This window comes from Castor canadensis, chromosome 8 (assembly GCF_047511655.1).
Source record: "Castor canadensis chromosome 8, mCasCan1.hap1v2, whole genome shotgun sequence".
NCBI lineage: Eukaryota > Metazoa > Chordata > Mammalia > Rodentia > Castoridae > Castor > Castor canadensis.
In genome coordinates, this window is record NC_133393.1 from 19942549 (window position 1) to 19961571 (window position 19023).

Genomic DNA, 19023 nt, shown 5'->3' on the forward strand with positions numbered 1-19023 from the left:
TGAATGAAGCATTAGATTGTGATTACAGATTCTGAGTCTGTATTTATAGACTGCCTGGATTAGGTCTTGAATTTCCACAAGAAGAAATTGTCCATTGTCAGTGTTGGTCAGTTTCTTTTGTACTGTCTTCACCACAGGTGACCTGAAGCACATCACAAAGCTGAAGCCCTGGGGCCTTCTTGAGGTTCTAGTGGAGAAGTATGAGTGGTCTCAGGAGGAGGCAGCTGGCTTCACAGACTTCTTGCTGCCTATGCTGGAGCTCATCCCTGAGAAGAGAGCCACTGCGGCCGAGTGTCTGCAGCATCCTTGGCTGAACTCCTAAGCCCTGCCTGCCACTGCAGCAGAGATCACCACACTGATCTTCCAGCCTTCCCTCAGGCATCCCCTCCTCCCTTTCTAGGGTGAAGCTCCTTCTTCAGGGCTTTCTAAATTGTTCCTTTTCTTTTTTGACCCTGTGGAGATCTCCACAGCCCTGGGGCATCCTACATGAATCTGGCCTCGGTAGCCGCTGCCCAAGACTAATGGACTAAAAAATGTGAAACAGCCTCTTGCCCTGTAGCTTCTCCTTTCCATTGGAACACCCACTAAAGTATCAGCACCCTTTTTAAAAAGAGCGATCAAGATGTGAGCGCTCATCCTTTCATTCCCTGACTCTAAGAGTCAAATTTTCTAATGCATATCCTATTGCCAGCACAAGGATGAGGGGGAAAGGGTGTTAATTCTGTGTACAGCAGAGATATTAAACTTGCTGTATCCAGGCTGTACCATCTTCCTGGATGGTTTCTGTTGTTTTCTATGTTCACGTTTTTTCCCGCGACTTTTATGCTATTACCTTTTTTAATGAGCTGTATAAATACACCAAATTTGGATATTATTTTATCACTATTCAAAGCACTATGATACTCCTTTCATGACTAAGATCCTGAAATCTTTAGTCAGTTTTTAATGTAAACAAAAATAGAACCATTGATTAATAATTTCTTGATTCTCAGGTGTTCTGCAAATAGTCTTTCACCATGTATTTTCTGATATCTTAAGAGCCAGAATGATTTGGGTTTGCAGTTTTATTAGTTTTTAACCCTGGCTGGCATTTTATTCATTCAGTTTGAGCTTACTGCCCCATAACTAAAGAACTGAGGTGGCTCCATAAAGGACATCTGGGTTCCAGAGTTTTACCAGCTAAGGGAAAAATGTCCTAGGGTTCTGATTCTTTTCCACGCTGTTTTGTTTTGTTTTTCTTTACCTTGCCCAAATTTCTTGCCTTGAAGCAGTTTCTCTGTGGCTTTGATGTTCTCATTTCCTCAGAGGTTTGGGGTCTTTAATGAAACCCTGAATAAAAGAACCAAGAGGAGGGGTGGGATGGCACTTTTCGTTGGCTTTTTTCTTCTTCTTCTTCTTCCCCCATTTTTTTTTTTAAGATTAGCCATTCTCTGCTGCTATTTCCTTGTATAATGTAAGTTTTTAGCTGCAATCTTAACATGATTGAAGTGTACTTTTTCCTCTTAATGCGAAAAGGCTTTGTGAATTTTATTTTAGAATTGGCCTCTTTTAGGCTTAGCCCTAAAACACCTTTTGTTCAGTAATACTGAGCTTCAGAAGAGGGGCAGGATTGGTGTCAAAGCCACTTATACAGCATGGACCAAGCAGGCCTTGGGAATTGCAGAGTTCTCTGGAGGCGGCTCTAGAATTCTTTCATTTACAGAAAGTCCAGATGCAACCCAAGACTACTAGAAAACTACCAGTGAAACTGCCAAGTGGCCTCCTTTCTGTATGGGAGGTTAGAATCATTTTCTCACATTTATCTACCAACGTGGAAAAGGAAAAGTGGAGTGATTATGCAATCCATGAGACTCAAGCATATTACTCAGAGGAACTGGCCAGCTATTCATCGGATCCTTGATTGGTTACTCCTGAAATCAGACATGTTCCTGTAGAAAGAATTTTTTTTTTTAAGTCAGGCTATCTATGCACCTATCAAGAATAAAGAACAGATTGTATCACACAACGGCAGGGAAATCCTTCTAGAATCTAATCCACTTTGGGTTTTCAACGGTATCTACATCTAAAGCAATATCAGGTTTAACTGAAGTCTCTTCTACTTTTAAGATCACAGTTGTGGGAATTACAGGAAGTCTGGTGATAATAAGGTGAAATAACCAAAAATGAGCAAACAGAAGGCCCCATTTTAATTATTGACATGACAGGAATTTTAATAGGAGCGCACCTGTCACTTCATTTTGGAAATGTTTCCACTAAATAAGGGCTTTTCTCTGATCACCTAAGGAACCAGATTAATTAGAAGACCTAGGAGCAGGCGGCTGTAGAACTTACCTTCCAGGTGCTCGTGTGCATTTTGAGCTTAATCATAATACTGTCAAATTGCCATGACTTCACTAAAGGATTTCTGATTGCTCTTTGTTAAAAAGAAAGCCCTGGTAATTTTTTTATTCTTTCTACTGAGTGCATTGTCTGTTTTCTTTATAAATGCAGTACAATAAACAAATTATTTAATAACCTTTGTGTCTCCAGAAGTTTTGTTCATTTGTGGTTCAAGGTGGTCAAATGGGAGCATTTGGAAGAAAGGATTGATTGATGTTTTTTTAATTTAAATATGCAGCAAAACTGAAATTTGAACACTTGAGTTTTGTGCAGTTATAATTTTTTTTCTAGCTTTCTTTGCTTCCATTGTGGGATTTACAAAATACATTTTGGAAAGTTGTAAGAATGTTATTTACTGCATCCACAAGTATTTCCCCATAACATTTGCAGGGTTTCCCCCCCCCCCACATGACTAACATACAAAATGCAAAAGAGTTAGAAATGTAAACTTTTACTTAGGCACTGCATAATGAACACTCCAACTCAGGCTTTCTCTACTTGTCTGATCCACCCCTTAGGATAAATTTTTAGAAACTAAGTGGCTTAACCAGAGAGTAAATATTTTTAAGGCCTTTGAATACTGCCTAGCTTATCTGGAGAATGGTTAGACTGTTTTCCTGTGTGCCAACTGTATTTGAAGGGGCCTATTGTAATCACATTATTTTCCTCATAGCTGGTTCCCCACATATACACAAAATGTTGCATATTCAACAACTGGGAAGGTCAAAAACTTGTGTCTTATTTCTGGTTATTTGCCTATATACAGGTTCCTTTTAAGGGAGTGCTTATTTGATGATTGGTCAAGGCAAGCCCTTTCTCACCTACCCCTAAACTCCGTAAACTCTTGCAGTAAATGTAATTGTGCAGTATTTTGACGTTGGCTGTTCATAATGTTGACTAGAATGTAAATGTGACCTGTTGAAATTCATTGAGCCGCTGTCTGCCAGACTGACCAATCAAGGCAGTTAGCTCAGCCTTACGTTAAATGTATGAACCTAGAACTCCCACTAATTGGGGAGCATTAAGTGCTGTCATAGAAGAGCTTCTAGCTATCTGAAAGGACCAACAGTGTCCACAAGACAACCACATAGCTGTTCCAGGGCAGGCTTAGGTTCTAAATGGACTGTTGAACCCCCAAAAGAGGCTTGAATCCACCTGCTCTGGGCTACTTGGCAAAGCTTGGCTGCACCAGCCCAAGACAGAGGTGAGAAAGGAATAAAGCAACTCAGTTACAAGAGTGCCGGTTTCATTGCTTTTTATTCATATTCTTTCAAAGATGATAAGCGGTTACTAAGAATCTGAGCCAAAATCAGTAATGTTACTGGTAAGCTTGATTTCTTCGTTTTCCTTGATGGCAAAGCAAAAGATGGTAACCTGGGTTGTAAGTCTCATAAACAGATTTGCCGGTCCTTCCCCAGAACTGGCTGCTGGTTAAACCTGAGTCCTTTGGTGAAATTCACTGTTCCTGGTCAAAGCAAGGTGTAGGTGGTAGAGAGATGCACCTTACACCCCCAAGAGTTGTGGGCAGGCACCATGCTTGCCCTATCAGTGGAAATAATTTAAGAGCGAAGAGGCTTCTAGAAACTTCTACCTCTTTAAAATACGTTAAGTATATAGCGTTAGAGTCATTAAGGTACAGAAGTTTTCATCAAACTTACATTAAAAAGTACCTGACTCTGAATTAAACAATTTCATCAGCAAAAGAAAATATGAGTGTTACCTTCTTAACCAGCTACTATGGACCAAGTTCCATTATGGCAGCTTCCCTCACCAACTATCGACCTGGGACAACTCTAGAACCAGTTCCCACCTGTCTGAACTGAAGAGGAAGCAGCAAATATCCAAGTCACTGCCACCTGATCTACAAGATTCATTAGTGAGATTCCACCCATGTCTGCATAGAGCACACACAGGTAGCTTCTTCACTGAGTGGCTGTAAATGGACAGAACCAGAGTCTGTTCCTCTAGCCAACCAGAACCTCATTTCTATGCACCTCCCCCAGACCAGAAGCAGCCTGAGAACTCACTGTGCTGTGACATTACTACAATGGGGTGCTGCCTAAACCGGGGCTGGCAGAAGAGTCGCCATTCAGTATTCCAAATCCAAAGTTTTTGATAAGCAATGTCTTCCCATAACAGATTACTTGTATGTAATAAATTTCTTGTGCTGGGAGACATTCCTGGTTGAGTGATTGTGGGGAAGGTGAGGAAATGTGATTTTTGGATTCCCAAGGGGAGGGAGGTGTCCACATCAGCCCCAGGAGATTTTGGATATTTACACAGAAAGGACTGGGAGAGTGACGGAAGTCGCAGAGCTCTAACCTGAGCTCAATCCCCAGCACAGAAAAAGAGAAGCAAAGGAGCCGTAATCCTCAGCCTGAAATGACCTAGAGCGCTCCAGCCACCTCAGCTACTCTTCAGAGCTTGGTGGACATAAGTTTCTGTGTGTCCCTCCAACAGAGTGCTGCCTTTGTTGACTAGGCTGTCAGAGATTCAGACCCCCAGACATGGACTCCGCCCAGCCCTTACATTTCAGACAGGAGGTCTCCAGGAGGTAAAGCAATTTTCTGGCGCAAGCTAGGAAGAAAACTTGGCTCCCCTGTGGACAGCACCCACCCCACAGCTTCTCAGTCTCTAAATGAATGTCTCCCATGTGGGTCACCATTTCTGCTTCATCTGGGAGAGTTCTCTGTGTGCAGTGAGAGATCTCTCGTCTCAAGACACTGGTTCTAATCCTATGACGAAAGACTTTGGGCCTCAGGCCTGTAGGAGCCAGGAACAAGGAAGCTGGAAGGAAAGAGTTCATCTCAGAAGAATTACATTTCCTAATTTTCCATTGGAGAATAGATGACCTGTGGTAAAAGAAAAAGCAACAAAAGATGGTAAGGTTATAAAATTTGATATTTTTAAAAGTCCGTTAAATAATGATCTTGGAAATTGTTGTGGACAACAGCAGTCAAATTATGGACCCATAAAGAGGGGAAGTTTTGGTGGAAGAAGCTCTGGCAGTACTGGTCACAGACCTGGTGATAGAAGTGGTGGATATGGTAACAGTTTTAAAAACAGCAGAAAACGGGCTACAGTTCTTAGCGATAGAGTGAGGAATTATCAGGAAAGCTGCAGGTTGTTTTGAGAAAGTTGTCCCAAATGCATTAGAGGAACTGCAAAAATTTGCCACAGAAGGAACAATGACCCACAGTCAGAATAGTTACTGCAGCTTACACAGGAAACCCCTCTTGTTCAGGATTGTCACAGTGAGTTTGTAAAAGTGCAGCTATGATTAATGCAATGTACTATCAATTAGACGTGAATTCCTAAAGTCTTTTATCTGCTATAGCTTCGTCTTTTTCTTTTCATTACATAGGTGTTATTGCCCTGTAAATTGTAGTGGTACCAGGAATAAAAAATTAAGGAATTTTTAACTTAAAAAAAAAAGCCAGTTAAAATATGCTCACTTAAGTTTTAACTTCAGCTCTACCTAGACATGGGAATCTCCTCACGTTGTATGATGGTATTCACTGTCCCTGTGGCCTTTCTAAATGTAGTGGAAGGGAGGGGGACATGGAGTATAGTTGCCTTGTGATTCAGTGATTCTTCTCCAAAACATACCAACAAAACAAAAAGTTAAAATAGCAATCCTAAATGTCTAATAACCAAGGTCAGGTTCAGAAAACAATGATAGCCAGTGCTGTGGAATTTGTGGCTTTATAAAGAATTTCAGTAATGGAGCCAGGCACTGGTGCCTCATGCCTGTAATCCTAGCTACTCCAGAGGCAAAGATAGGAGGATCGCAGTCCAAAGCACAGTTCTCAAGACCGTGTCTCGAAAATACTCAATATAAAAAAGGGCTAGTGGAGTGGCTCAGTGGTTTGAACTCAGCTTCACGCTTCAAAGCAGGCGCTCTACTGCTTGAGCCACACCTCCAGTCCATTTTACTCAGCTCATTTTGGAGATGGGATCTCGAACTGTTTTCCCCACCCCAGGCTGGCCTTGGCCTGAGATCCTCCTGTCTCTGCTTCCCAAGCAGCTAAGAATTACAGGCATAAGCCACCGTCACACGGCATCTTTTCTAAATTCTTACTGTTAAATCACATTTTCGAAACTAAAAGATAATATGTATGCTCATTTTTGCATCAGATATTAAAACTGGTTAATTCATTTCTTTTTTTGCCTCAGCTATCAGGAAGAATAGAACCAAATTTAACATTCAACACAGTAACTCTATTAGCCTAGCTTTCTTGAATGTTTTTCTCTATATTCTATTGTCTGTTTTATTAGGCTTTCTATGTTTTTTACAAATCACTTAAAATTCTTTATGAAAATCGGAGCCCAAATGACAACAGTAACCCCTAAAAACTGTTCTTGTTTGCCAGGTTCCACCCAAAAAAAAAAGTTTATGAAACTAACCCCCTGCCTATTTCAAATTATTTTTGTTCTCCTTGTTCTTTTTACCCCATCTCAAGTAAGACTGAGGGTTCCTATTCGCCCCCACCCAGCATCTGCCTATGTCGCTCCTCCCTCCCAGCCGCATGGCAGCCCGACTCATTCCTCCTGAGGATTCTGTGAGGAGCCGAAAAGGCCCAGCCTTCCAGAGGCTGCAGAATTAATTACTCACCGACCTCCAGCTGCTTCAGACTTCCTCTGAAATGCAAGAGAAAACAGTGTTCACAGCCACGCCTGTGTTTAGGGGTCATTCCGCACAGAGCCCCATCCCCAAGCTGGGCCACATTCCTCTTATTCACTCAACAAAGCTTGTGCTGTTTGTCCCCAACATGGATCTACTGGGATTTGTCTCTTAGCAGAGGGCGACCTCCAATCTCCTCTCCTTCCCTCACCACTGTACACCCGTGCCTAAGTGTTGGCATGCACCCCGAGGACAGTTAATTATTGGTTGGGCTGGTGGGTGATACAAAAAGTGGAGAGACCAGAGAGAGAGAAAGGGGAGAAAACTATTTACTAGTCACCTGTGAAATGCAGGCTGCGAGTGGTTTATATATGCCTTTGAGTCCTCAGCACAATCTCACTCTTTATTAATACTATTCGCTGATATAAAACAAACTCATTTCAAGTATACAAGTCCATGTTTTTGGCATATTCGCTTGACCATGCAAATATCAGCAGTGTCTAATTCTAACACATCTCCATCACTCCAGAAAGAACACCAGCATAGCCTTGATCCTTCCCTCTTCCTGTTCCTAGCAAACCACTAACCTGCTTTCTGTCTGTGGAGCTGCCTGTTCTGACACTTAATATGAAATGGAATCATAGATGTCAGGTGGAAACCAGTCTTTGCATCTGACTTCTTTCATTTAACATAACGTGCAAGATTTACCCACATTGTAACCATTCCATTGTAGTCCATTCCTTTTCAGAGCTGTGTAATATTTCCTTGTATGGATAAACAAAATGTGTTTATTCATGGACACTTGTTTCCACTTTTTGGCTATTTTGCTGCTATGGATATCTGTGTACAAGATTTTGCTTGAATATATATGTTCTCCATTTTCTTGTGTAGAAACATAGGAGTGGAATTGCAGGTAACTATGATTAACCACTGAGGAACCAAGAGACTGTCCCCCCACAGCGGGGGCAGCATTTTCCATTAGCAGTGCAGGAGGGCTCCGGTTTCTCCCTGTACCCACTGACACTGTATTCTTATCTTTTTGTTGGAGCCATCCTAACAGGTGTGAAGTTGTGCTCTCTGTGGCTTGATTGGCATTTTCCTAATGAGTAATGATGTCGAGCATCTTCCCATGTGCTAAGTGGGCATGTGGTATCCTCTTCAGAGGAATGCCTGTTTGAATCCTTTGCTCATTTTAAAAATTGGTAGGGACTGGGGGGGTATCTCAGTGATAAAGTGTGTGTTTAATATGCAGAACACCCTTGGGCCAATCCACAGCATCAAAAAAAAATTAATAAAAGTTGGGTAATGTGTCTTTTTATTGTTGAGTTGCAGTTCTTATATAGTCTGGATATAGACTGTGATGGGCAAATATTTTCTCCTAACCTGTGGGTTATCTTTTCATTTTCTTGATGGCGCAAATTGAAGCACAAAAATTTTTAGTTTTAGTTAAGTCCAGTATCTCTATTTCTTCCCTTTGATTGCTTGTGTATCAGAAGTCAGAGCTAAGAAGCCATTGCCCAACCTAAGTTCATGAAGACTTACACCCATGTTCCTTTAAGATTTTTATAGTTTTATGTCTTACATTTAAGATTTTTTTCTTTATTTAATTTTCTGGTGGTACTGGTGTTTGAACTCAGGGATTCACACTTGCAAAGCAGGTCTCTACCACTTGAGCCACTCCTCCAGTCCATTTTGCTCTGGTTATTTTGGAGATGGGGTCTCTTGGAGTATTTGCCCAGGTTTGCCTCAAACCTCAATCCTCTCAATCTCAGCCTCCCAAGTAGCTGGCATTACAAGCATGAGTCACTGGTACCTGGCTCACATTTAGGTCTTGTGGTAATTTTTTTTTTTATATATGATGTGAGGTAGAAATCCAACTTCATTCTTCTACATGGAGACATCTGCTTATTCCAACACCATTTATTGTGAAGACTATTCCTTCCCCTCATTGAATGGTCTTGGCACCCTAATTGAAAAAGAGTTGCCCATAAATGCTTGGGGTTACTTCTAGACTCTCAATTCTATTGCAATGGCCTGGGTGTCTATCCTTGTGCTGGTACCATTCTGTCTTGATTATTGAAATCACGTTCTAAGTTTTGAAACTGGAACATATCCATCTTCCAACTTTGTTACTCGTCAATGTTATTTTGACTATTCTGAGTCCCTTGCATTTCCATATTGAATTTTAGGATCAGCTCATCACTTTCTGCAAACAGATCAGGTAGGGATTGCATAGGAGCTGTAGGTCCCTGTGGGCAGTGTCACCATCTTAACATCAGATTTCCAGTCCACAAACATAGGATGTTGTTCCACTCGTTTAGTTATTTCATTTTTCTCAACATGTCAGTTTCATGTTCAAATCTTGCACTGAAGCTACTCCACCGGCCCTTTTTTGTGTTTGGTATTTTTGAGAGATGGTCTCAAACTATTTTCCCAGGCTAGCTTCAAACTGCAATCCTCCTGATTTCTCTGCCTTGAGTAGCTGGGATTGCAGGCGTGAGCCACTGGTGCCTAGCCAAGTAAGTGATTGTATGTTACTCATATATTGCAACCTCGCTAAAATTGTGTGTTGGTTTTAATAGTTTTGGTTTTTTAATAGGATTTCCCATATATGAGATCCTATCAACTGCTAATAGAGAGTTTATGTTGTTGCTTGAGATAGGCTTATGTTTTCTTCTCTGAATGGATTGTTAAGTTTTCCTTTTCTTTCCTGACTGGCTGTAACCTCCTGTACAGCGTTCAACAGAAGTGACAAGGACAAGCATGTTGTTCATAAGCACAGTCTTTTTTTTCCATGATGATTTGAAAGAGATTTTTTTATTTTTTATCTTTTTTTACAAGTGAGGAGAAACCTTCCCCACTATTGAAATTAGGCTCAGATGAGAAAACTGAAGCAGCCTCTGTAAGGTCACGCACCTACTTAACAATTGAGCCCAGCTCTGACTGCAAAGCCCACGCTCACTGTCCTCCTCTTCTCACACCCCCAACAGTAGGTCCACAGCCTTCTCCGCATGAGGCCTCAGATCTGCTTGCACCATAAGGGAAGTGGCAGAGCCCAGCCTGTGTTCTCCTTTGTACTGGAAGGAACTTGGAGGTGAAGTGACGTGGAAGAACTAGGACTCAGACAGACTCTTCTGGTCCTGATTTTATCCTTGACAGGATAAGTAGGAACCTTCACTGACTAACAGATAAAGCATTGAGAATGGTTATGGAGGTGTTTCCTCACAGGTTACAAAAAAAAAAAAAAAAAAAAAACCAAAAGCCCTTCAGTATAGTGAAGGAACGGAAACGTGGAGAGGAAAAGTCTGAACAGACTCAGGCAGGACAAGGGGCATGGGATATGAGAGGAGAGGAATGGGGAGGGAGAAAAAAACGAACTAACATTTTGATCAGTAAAGGAGATGTCAAACAAAATCACCTCTATGTAAAAAGGCCCTCAAAGAGAACTTATGTGAATAAACATGAAAGAGGGAGACTGCAGATGGATGAAGAGCGCTGCGCATGCATCCAGATGGATTCAAGGGCAACTTGGCGTGGAGGCCGAGAGCTAGACACGATGCTTCCGACAGCTCCAGCTGCAGCCCTGGAAAGGCCTCCATGGAGGGAGAACATGCTGACTTAGCAAACGGCTGCTGGATGCCCACCTTGCAGCATTTCCTCACAGAACTGTTGCAGATTAACCAAAAATGGCCCCTGTGAAAAAATCTCACATCACCCCTGCACGTGGAAATGGCTCCATAAGTACCAGCTCTATTTTCTTTCCCTTTATCACATCCTCAAGGGACCCAGGCCTACAGGAACCTATCACAAAGGAAAGAAATCTCCCTCTTGTCTCCTCCATGGCCCACCTCTTTCTAGCAATTTGAATTTTTACCTTTTCTATATAACAGGTATGTGAGTTTCTCTTCTTCCACTCTGAAAGAAAGGTGAAGTGAGCCAGGCACAGTGATGCATGCCTGTAATCCTAGCTACTTGAGAGACTGAGAAATGGAGGATCATGGTTCGAGGCCAACCTAGACAAATAGTTCACGAGACCCCATCTCCAAAATAACCAGAGCAGAATGGACTGGAGGCATGGCTTGAGCAGGAGAGCACCTGCTTTGCAAGTGTGAAGTCCTGAGTTCAAATCCCAGTTCCACCAAAGAAAAAAGAAAGGCAGAGCATTCCAGACTTCCTACAGCGAAGCGGGCCACAGCTCAGCTAGAGAAGTCCTGAGTTCCAGGCTCCTCTTTGCCACACCTTCTGTGCACCTCTGGGCGAGTCCCCCTTTGGAACTCAAATTCCTCATGTGGGAAGTGTCCGTAGTCATAGGGTACGGGGACATTTGGCTTCTGGTTCAGTTCCAAGGGCTGATATGAAGACGGCTATGGGGAAAGGAAGCTGGAGAAATCCCTGAAGGGCAACAATCCCTAAGGTGGCCACCTGCCACCATTGTGGGATTCTTAAGGGTATGAGACAGGCCTTGCCTTCTGACAAGGAGATGATATTTACACTCTGAAAAAGTCCTTCAAACACAGTGAGAAGGGGGGGGGGTCAGTGAAAAGCAGACAGGGAAGATTCCAGAGCGTCCGCCTGGGCCTTGAAGGTCAGCTACAGCTGGGTGGTGGGTAGGGTTTGGATGAGAAGGAACTGGAACAGGATGGATGAGTGGACAGCCTGGGGCAGCCATAGCCCAGGGGAGCCAAGCTCTTGCCAGCTGTACTCCAGGAGCTGTCCCTTCAGCACCCTCACCATCCCAAGCATTAACTTCCCTACTCCAGCTTCCCCAGAAACTCAGCCCCTCTGCCCGTTCTTCTCTCCTCCTAGTGACCCCCAGCCCCATACGTCAAGACCTAGCCCCAGTGCCAACTGCTTCGCTCCTCAGGCTGGGTTAGGGCTCTCCCCCTGCAGGCTCTGAGAGACAGTGGGGTACAGGACACTCCTCCATAACAGACTGCCTCTGCCATCACCTGCCATCTCACAACCCTCAGGGAGGACAAGGCCTGTGTCTTATTGGTCAGCGTTGGTGTCTCCACCCTAGGGACTGAGACGCATTGTGACCGAGACGCCCAGGCAGGAGACACCACTGTGAAGGAGGAGAGGTTACCTTTCCCATCTGCCGTGTAGTCGTCAGGGAGGAGCTTGTCCTGCCTGTAGCCCAACACGAAAGCCAAGAAGGAGAGGATCAGGGCGTCGCCGATGCTAAGGATGGCGAGCATGAAGGCCCAGCGGACGGTGCAGTGGCCCAGTGTGTACTTGCCCGTCTGTTCCCCGCACATACGCCGCACCTCGCTTGAGTCCCAACCATCAGGGTAGACCAGACAGCCAATCATCAGGCCTGTGGCTAAGAGCCAAGAGGGAATACAGAGGGTGTTAGGCTTGGTGTGCCAGCCTGCTATCTCCCACTTTGAACTGCTCTGTCACTGCTCCTTGTCCTTGGGTTAGCCGTGACAGCCACAAGAGGCAGTCCTGCCACCATTCTTGTAGAGCACAGATGAAAAAACTGAGGCTCCCAAAGCTAGAGCAGCCCCCCCACCCCTCAGCAGTGAGGGGCAGAAGCAGAGGCCTGGGCCTCTCAGCCAGGGCGGCATCTGCCATGGCACCAGGAAGTCCCACCACGACGTCAGCTAAGCTCCTCACCTGGCTCCAAAATCTGATTCCAGCCAGAGGACTCATTGCCTGTGCGGTGAACATTTGTTTGTATTTCAACATTTCTGTACTATGTATAAAAAGCATCAGGTCATAGTTCTCAGTAGCATTATTCTTCGTTTTTTACAGTAGACAGTCCAATGAGGTGTCCTACAGCTCATGTCTTAGATTTAATGAGTGCAGGACGGCTTCCAGCCCAGCCTAGCCCAGCTCTTTCTCCACGAAATTTCCACACAGGCAAATAGGGTTCCTCTTCCTCCAACCCAAGACAGCACAGTGCACTGCCCACGCTTTTCTGAATTGAAGCATCCACTTACATTCATTTTAAATGCTGGTTCCCAGGCCAATGTGGATGAGCTCAGGAATCCCATTTCCAAAAGCTTTCTTCTAGGTGATTCGGTAGGAAAGGTAGAAACTATGAAACCACACTGCCTGGATTTCAAGACCAGCTCTGTGCTAACCAGATAGGTGACTTGATGCAAGCTACTTAAACTTTCCGCATCTGAGTTTCCTCATTGGTAAAATGGAGATAATGCTACCTACTTGCTGGGGTTGCAAGGAGATCAAAAGGACACTGGAAAGGTGCGGGGCGCAGACCTGACTCCCCGTGAGTGTTAGCTACAAGGCACAGCCACCCTGGTTTATAGATAAAAGTTCTATTCTCCCTACCTTCCCCCACTTCTTCCTTCCCCTCCATGAAACCATCTCTCACCTTAGCTTCACTAGGGTAAAGCACAGGCAGATGACATAATCCTGAGGTGACCACACAGGCAGGAGTGCTTCCCAAGCCTGTGCCATGCTCCCACCCTGAACCGCTCTCACAGGCCTAGTCCCAAGGCTGTGCCCTTCTCTGACCTTCCCCTCAGAAAGCTCCTTGTGGGACCTCAAGTTACCACCTCCCCTTGACCCAGCTTGTTCTTATAAAGAAGGTCAACGGGGCAAATGTGCATGGTGAAATGAAAAGATCAGGGCCCCACTTTCCCATCAAGGGAAGGTCAAGCAAGAATAAGGCCTTGAGTTCAAACCTTAGTACCACAAAAAAAAAGTATCAACCTTCCTTTGGATTTTATAGGATAACACGACTTTCTCTTGCTTACCAACTTTACTGAATTGAGAAAAACGACCTCTGAGGGGGTTCCAGGGACTGTTAGAGCCTGAGGGCTGTGACCTAATGAATGGATTAATCCCTGGATGAATTCATAGCACGATGGCCTTACTGGGAGGTGGTGAAAATAGGAGCTGGGCCCCCTGAAGGAAATAGATCACTGGGGGCCTATTCCTGTCCACCATGATGCGAACTCCTGTGCTCCACTGTGCCCTCTCCACCACAATGACTGATACCTCTGAAACTGTGAGCCAAAGTAAATAATTCCTTTAAGTTGTTCTTGGGTCTTTTGGTCAAGGCAACGCAAAAGTGACCAATACAGAGGAACTCATAGTTCTTTGATAAATCACAAAATACTTTATGTGCCATCTTGGCCCTGACAACAGTTCCGTGAAGTGGGTCAGATATTAATATCCCCATACTGAGGGCTCAGAGAAACCAGGTGACTTTCTGAACTGACTTTTCTGACTTCAAAGTTCATGCCCTCCACTCCCAGACTATGACATCTCTCCAAAGGGCTGAATGTGTTTAAGCAGTGCCATTTCAGACTTGATGACAAACTGAGATGTGTTCAAGAAGAGACTTTGGGTGAAGGATCCCTCCCATAGTTCTGTGGGAAAGCCTGTGTAGCCTCTTCCCTGGCAGGGACCCTAGTTAAGGGAGCAGCGCCTCACAAATGCTAAGAGCACAGGTGAACGTGGAAATGGGAGTTCCCTTGCAGACTCCCCATTCTCCTCACTTCTCCCCTTCTCCATGGCAATTAGGGGCTCCGGGAAACGGGTCTCTGACTTGGAGATTGTTGTTGCTGTGGGTGTGACAGCTCCCTGTGATGAGTGTGCACCCACTCACCATTCCACAAACAGTGGCAGGATCTTCTACTGCTTTTGATGTCTAGTGGGCTCGCATTTATTTTGTGTGGTGCTGCGGGTTGAACCCAGGGCCTCCCACATTCTAGGCAAGTGCTCTATGACTTGAGCCATGCCCTCACCCAGGAAAGAATTTTTTCTCTTTATTTTCTGTGTTGCTGGAGATCCATCCCAGAACCTTAAACATGCTGGGCAAACAGCTCTACCACTGAGCCCCACCCCCCGCTCAGGGATCACAAGTAACAACCAGCATGGTGTTCCCCAGCCAGCTCTCTGACCCTTCCCAACTGCCGCGCTCTCATCTGTAAAGTAGAGTAATACCTGACTCTCAGCACAGTTGTAAGAATTCCGAGTAGTCACATGCAGAAATGTTTGCCATGGTATCTGGCACACGGTCTGACACCAATTAACGTTAGTCATCGATATTATTACTGGCATTGGAGTTAGATGGACGCCACCTCAGAGGATGTGGATGTCATTGGAGCTATTTGCAAATATTCCACCAAGAGTGTAGAGTTGTTTGTACTGTGGCATCACTTCCCATCCTGACTGATAAAGTTGTTTTCTGTCTTTTTCACATTTATCCAGTACCTATAAGGTGTTTTTTAAATTAGTGTATATTAATTGTACAAAGGAGTTTCATTGTGATATTGCCATACACACAAATGATACAGTTTGATCAAATTCATCCCCTCTATTACTCTTTCATGTCCCCTTCCTCCCTTCTTAGACAATTTTAATGGGTTTCATTATTCTGTTTTCACACATGCATAAGAAGTACTGCAATCCCATTCACCCCCTTCTCCCTCTCCTTTCACCCTCCCCTCTCCCATTGGTTCCTACCCTCAAAGAGCCCCCATTTTGTGTCCCATGTTCTTTTCTTTGGTCTGTGTTCTGCATCTGAGAGACAGCATCCTAATCTGTCTTTCTCAGTCTGGTTTATTTCACTTAACAGGATGCTCTTCAGTTCAGTTTCCCTGCAGATGACAACATAGGGTGCTTCATGTGAATTCTGTCATCCCATCCTACAAGAGCCTGATGAAAAGGGGCGTGGTGCTACCTTCTACAGATCAGGTATACTGGGCAGAATGCTCATCCCTCCCAAATTCACGTGTTGAAATCTCAACCCCTGACATAATGGTATTAGAAATCGGAGCTTTGGGGAGGAAATTAGGTCATGGGGATGGGCCCCTCCCAAATGGAGGTAGTGCCTTTACTAAAGGGACCACAGAGAGCCTTCTTGCCCTCTTTACCCTTTGAGAACACAGCAAGAATTTAATAATCTGCAACCGGAAGAGGGCCCTTGCCAGACCTAGACTGTCGTGGAGTGTGTGGATCCCAGACTTCCAGTGTCCAGAACTGTGAGAAATAAATTTGTTGTTAAGCCTCCCAGTCTTTGGCAATTTATTATAGCATCCCAAATTGGCTAAGACATGAGCTGAGCAAGCCTCAGAGAAGACAAACGATTTGCCCTACCTGTGTTGCTAAGGGCTGAGATCACACTCAGCTTGCACCTAGCATCCAGAATCTCCTAATTCTATTAAGCTGCAGCCCCACGTCGCCCATTGTCAGTCCTGCCCTCCTCCCTGCCCCTTCCCTGATCCCATGCTTTGTGGGTGGGGCTGAGCTAACTGGTTTAGGCTTCTTCAAAGGGGTGCATCTCCCAGCTGCTGACTGTGGGGTTCACCCCCTCCCCAACCCTCCCTTCGGTTCATTCTCTCTTCCCCAACACAGCAGAATGGAACATTACACTACCTGTGTTCTCCTTCAACATAAATGTTTCATGGGATGGCACCTGGCCACCTCTGCTATCAGTGTCTCCAGCTCTGTGACCCAGATAGGGTCTGATGCAAATGGCCAGGTGCTTTCCTGGCATCTGTTGCAGGATGTCAGGGTGGAGGACAGATGAGGATGGTGTGTCTCTGGCATCCCACACCCCTAATACGGAGGACTAGCTAGCAGACATGTCAGCCCATTCCACTACCCTTTGGCACAAGGCTGTTAGCTCCTCATCCCCCCTTCTTTCCTGATATGACCACCCTCTACCTTTCTCTGCATTGCCCTCCAACACTACAATCACAGAGAGGCTCCAGAGGAGCTGGAGACTTCTGGGGGATTGGGAGGAACTCTGAAGCCAGGTTGGTGGCCTGGGTGCAAGACAGGGAATCAAGAGTCTGTCGCTTGCTACCTGTGTGCTCAAAACCAAGATGCCCACTAGGAGTCTTATCGGTAAACAGGAGTACTCACCTACTGATCATGATGGGGCTCCTTCAGACAATATGTGAGGAAGTATTTCATAAGTCATTACAGTTATGTAAATGTGGGCCTCAATAAAAATGGCTTTGGGATACATCTAGTTTCTAGAGATCCCCTGCCTTAATTTTTCTAGCGCTCCAGTTGCCAACTAATCTGCTATAGCCTAGGCCAACATTGACCATCTGTCTTTCTCAGCCCCAGATTTCTCATCTGTGGATGTGGTAGGGTTTAGCCCTGTGGGTCACTTCCAGCTCTGTAGTCTTCAGTCTTGTGGATATGGCCTGGTGTTCAGTTCCCTGTCTCATTCCCCATAAGATAATACAACGTCTCACTCTAATCACACATGTCAAGATGGCTTCACTCTAATCTGCTGTCCCCAGTACTGCTCCTGGGGAACAGTGTGGACAGCCTGTGTGTAGTCCTTGGAGTAGGCAGGGAACTGCAAAAGCCTGTAGTCAAGATTTCAGGCCATCTCTTCCTGGACTACAGAGGTGAGCAGGACCAGTTGGTACAATGACCAAGAGAACCAAAGACCAAAAGGTCCACCTGAGCAAGAAAAAGTGCAGGGAAGGCCTTGCCTCAGGGCCCACAAGTGGCCAGCTACCTGAAATAGTATTAAAGGACCCTAGAAAGCCTCCCCCATCTCACAAAATATTGTTTTATTTGCTGCCTCAAGTATGGAATCCAAAATCAGGTAACAAAGATTCTCTCCACAATGAAAGAGGGGAAGGTAAGTTTCTAAGGGAGAGGTTACACCAGCATAACAGTGACACTCCTTAGATCCTTCCATGAGATGGGTTTGGGGTGGAAGGGGAGAAGGGAGGACAGAGATCTGGCCTAGGAAGAGGGAGATGCGGGTCCTGTGGCTAGCATCGCTCTTTGGCCCTTGGGGTTGGGCCCTATTCTCACACAACCACCTCTGGGAGTCAGGACACCTGCTTTCTTCTACCAGGAACTGTGTGCTCCCGGGAAAGACTTCTTTCCAGCTTAGTACCTCTGTAGCATGAGCAGATTGAACAGTTTGACCTCTGAGGTCCTTTCCAGATTCTGCACTCAGAATGTCCCTCTGACATTTTGACAAGAAGAGGCAGAGCTTACACAGAGGGTGGGCTGGGGAGCCATGGTGGTGGCCTGTCTTCCCACCCTCCTGCTCACCTGCAGCCAGCTGCATCCACGCGCAGATCTTGTAGACCGTGGCGGTGTTGCAGACGAAGAACAGGCTGAAACAGATGATGGAGCCAATGATGAGGAACATGCTCAGGGCCACAAAAAACATGGCTGTCTTAAAGGCTCTGGAGGGGATGGAGGAGAAGTCCAGAGGGCCGCCCTTGCAGATGAGCTCGGAGGACAGCACGTTCCCCACGCAGTAGGAGAAAAGGCCGAAGTAGCCTGCCTGCGGTGTGTTCACGCTGTCGCCGATCCAGTAGGGCTGGATGAAGAGGGCCATGACCAGCACGGAGAAGCAGATGGTGAGCGTGCCCCACATCACGCCCACGGCGCGCGAGTTCCGCACGTAGTTGGTGTGGTAGATCTTGGCGGCCTCCTGGGCGGGCAGCAACTTCACCATGGTGAGGGCAGCAGGCGTCGGCCGGGGGACGCCTGGGCTGCACGTCTGCGGCTTTGGGGATGGAGGCCCCGAAAAGGATCACTCCTCAGCCGGGTTAGGGGAGGAGGCTGAGGTCAGGGCACAAGGTGAGAGTTCCCCCTAGAGTAGGGGGAAGAGGCTTACTAGGACAGGACAGCCTTGGCTTCGTCAGGGGACGAGTGCCAGATGCCCGTGACCGCTCTAGGCAGCGGGTCTGGTGTCTCGGAACTGCTCTAGGGTCAAGCGGGGTCTCCGCCTGCAGGCGCCGCCCCGCCCCTCCCCTCCCCCCCGCTCGGAGCTCGGAGCCCCGCCCTCCTTGTCCCCCCCCCTCCGCCCCGAGCTGGGAGCCCCGCCCTCCCCGCCCCTCCTCCCTCCGCCCCGAGCTGGGAGCCCCGCCCTCCTTGTCCCACACCCCCCCCCCCCGCCCCGAGCTGGGAGCCCCGCCCTCCCCGCCCCGCCCCTCCCTCCCGTCCCGCCGAGAGCGCCGTTTCAGCACCGCGGCCAGCGCCCGGGGGCTCGAGAGTTGCGGGAGCCCTGACCGCCCGGATGACAAGAATTGGGAGGGTGGACTGCGGCTGCC

At 46.2% G+C, this 19023-nt stretch overlaps 2 protein-coding genes across 2 annotated transcripts in view; one reads left to right on the forward strand and one right to left on the reverse strand.

Moving 5' to 3' along the window:
• The window catches only part of Srpk1 (SRSF protein kinase 1), a 48931-nt gene extending 46417 nt beyond the window's left edge, over nucleotides 1–2514 (forward strand). Inside the window, 1 exon segment of the mRNA XM_020168912.2 lies at nucleotides 138–2514. Within this exon segment, the coding sequence (XP_020024501.2) occupies nucleotides 138–322 (185 nt within the window). The 3' untranslated portion in view covers nucleotides 323–2514.
• A 1110-nt stretch (nucleotides 2515–3624) lies between these two features.
• Lhfpl5 (LHFPL tetraspan subfamily member 5) lies at nucleotides 3625–18710 on the reverse strand. Its single transcript, XM_074082342.1, has 4 exons — nucleotides 18014–18710; nucleotides 12090–12326; nucleotides 6995–7020; nucleotides 3625–5231 (listed from the first exon to the last, which is right to left on the reverse strand). The coding sequence occupies exons 1-3, from the start codon at nucleotides 18423–18425 to the stop codon at nucleotides 7010–7012; spliced, it is 660 nt and encodes a 219-aa protein (XP_073938443.1). The 5' UTR covers nucleotides 18426–18710; the 3' UTR covers nucleotides 3625–5231; nucleotides 6995–7009.
• Nucleotides 18711–19023: the final 313 nt, after the last annotated feature.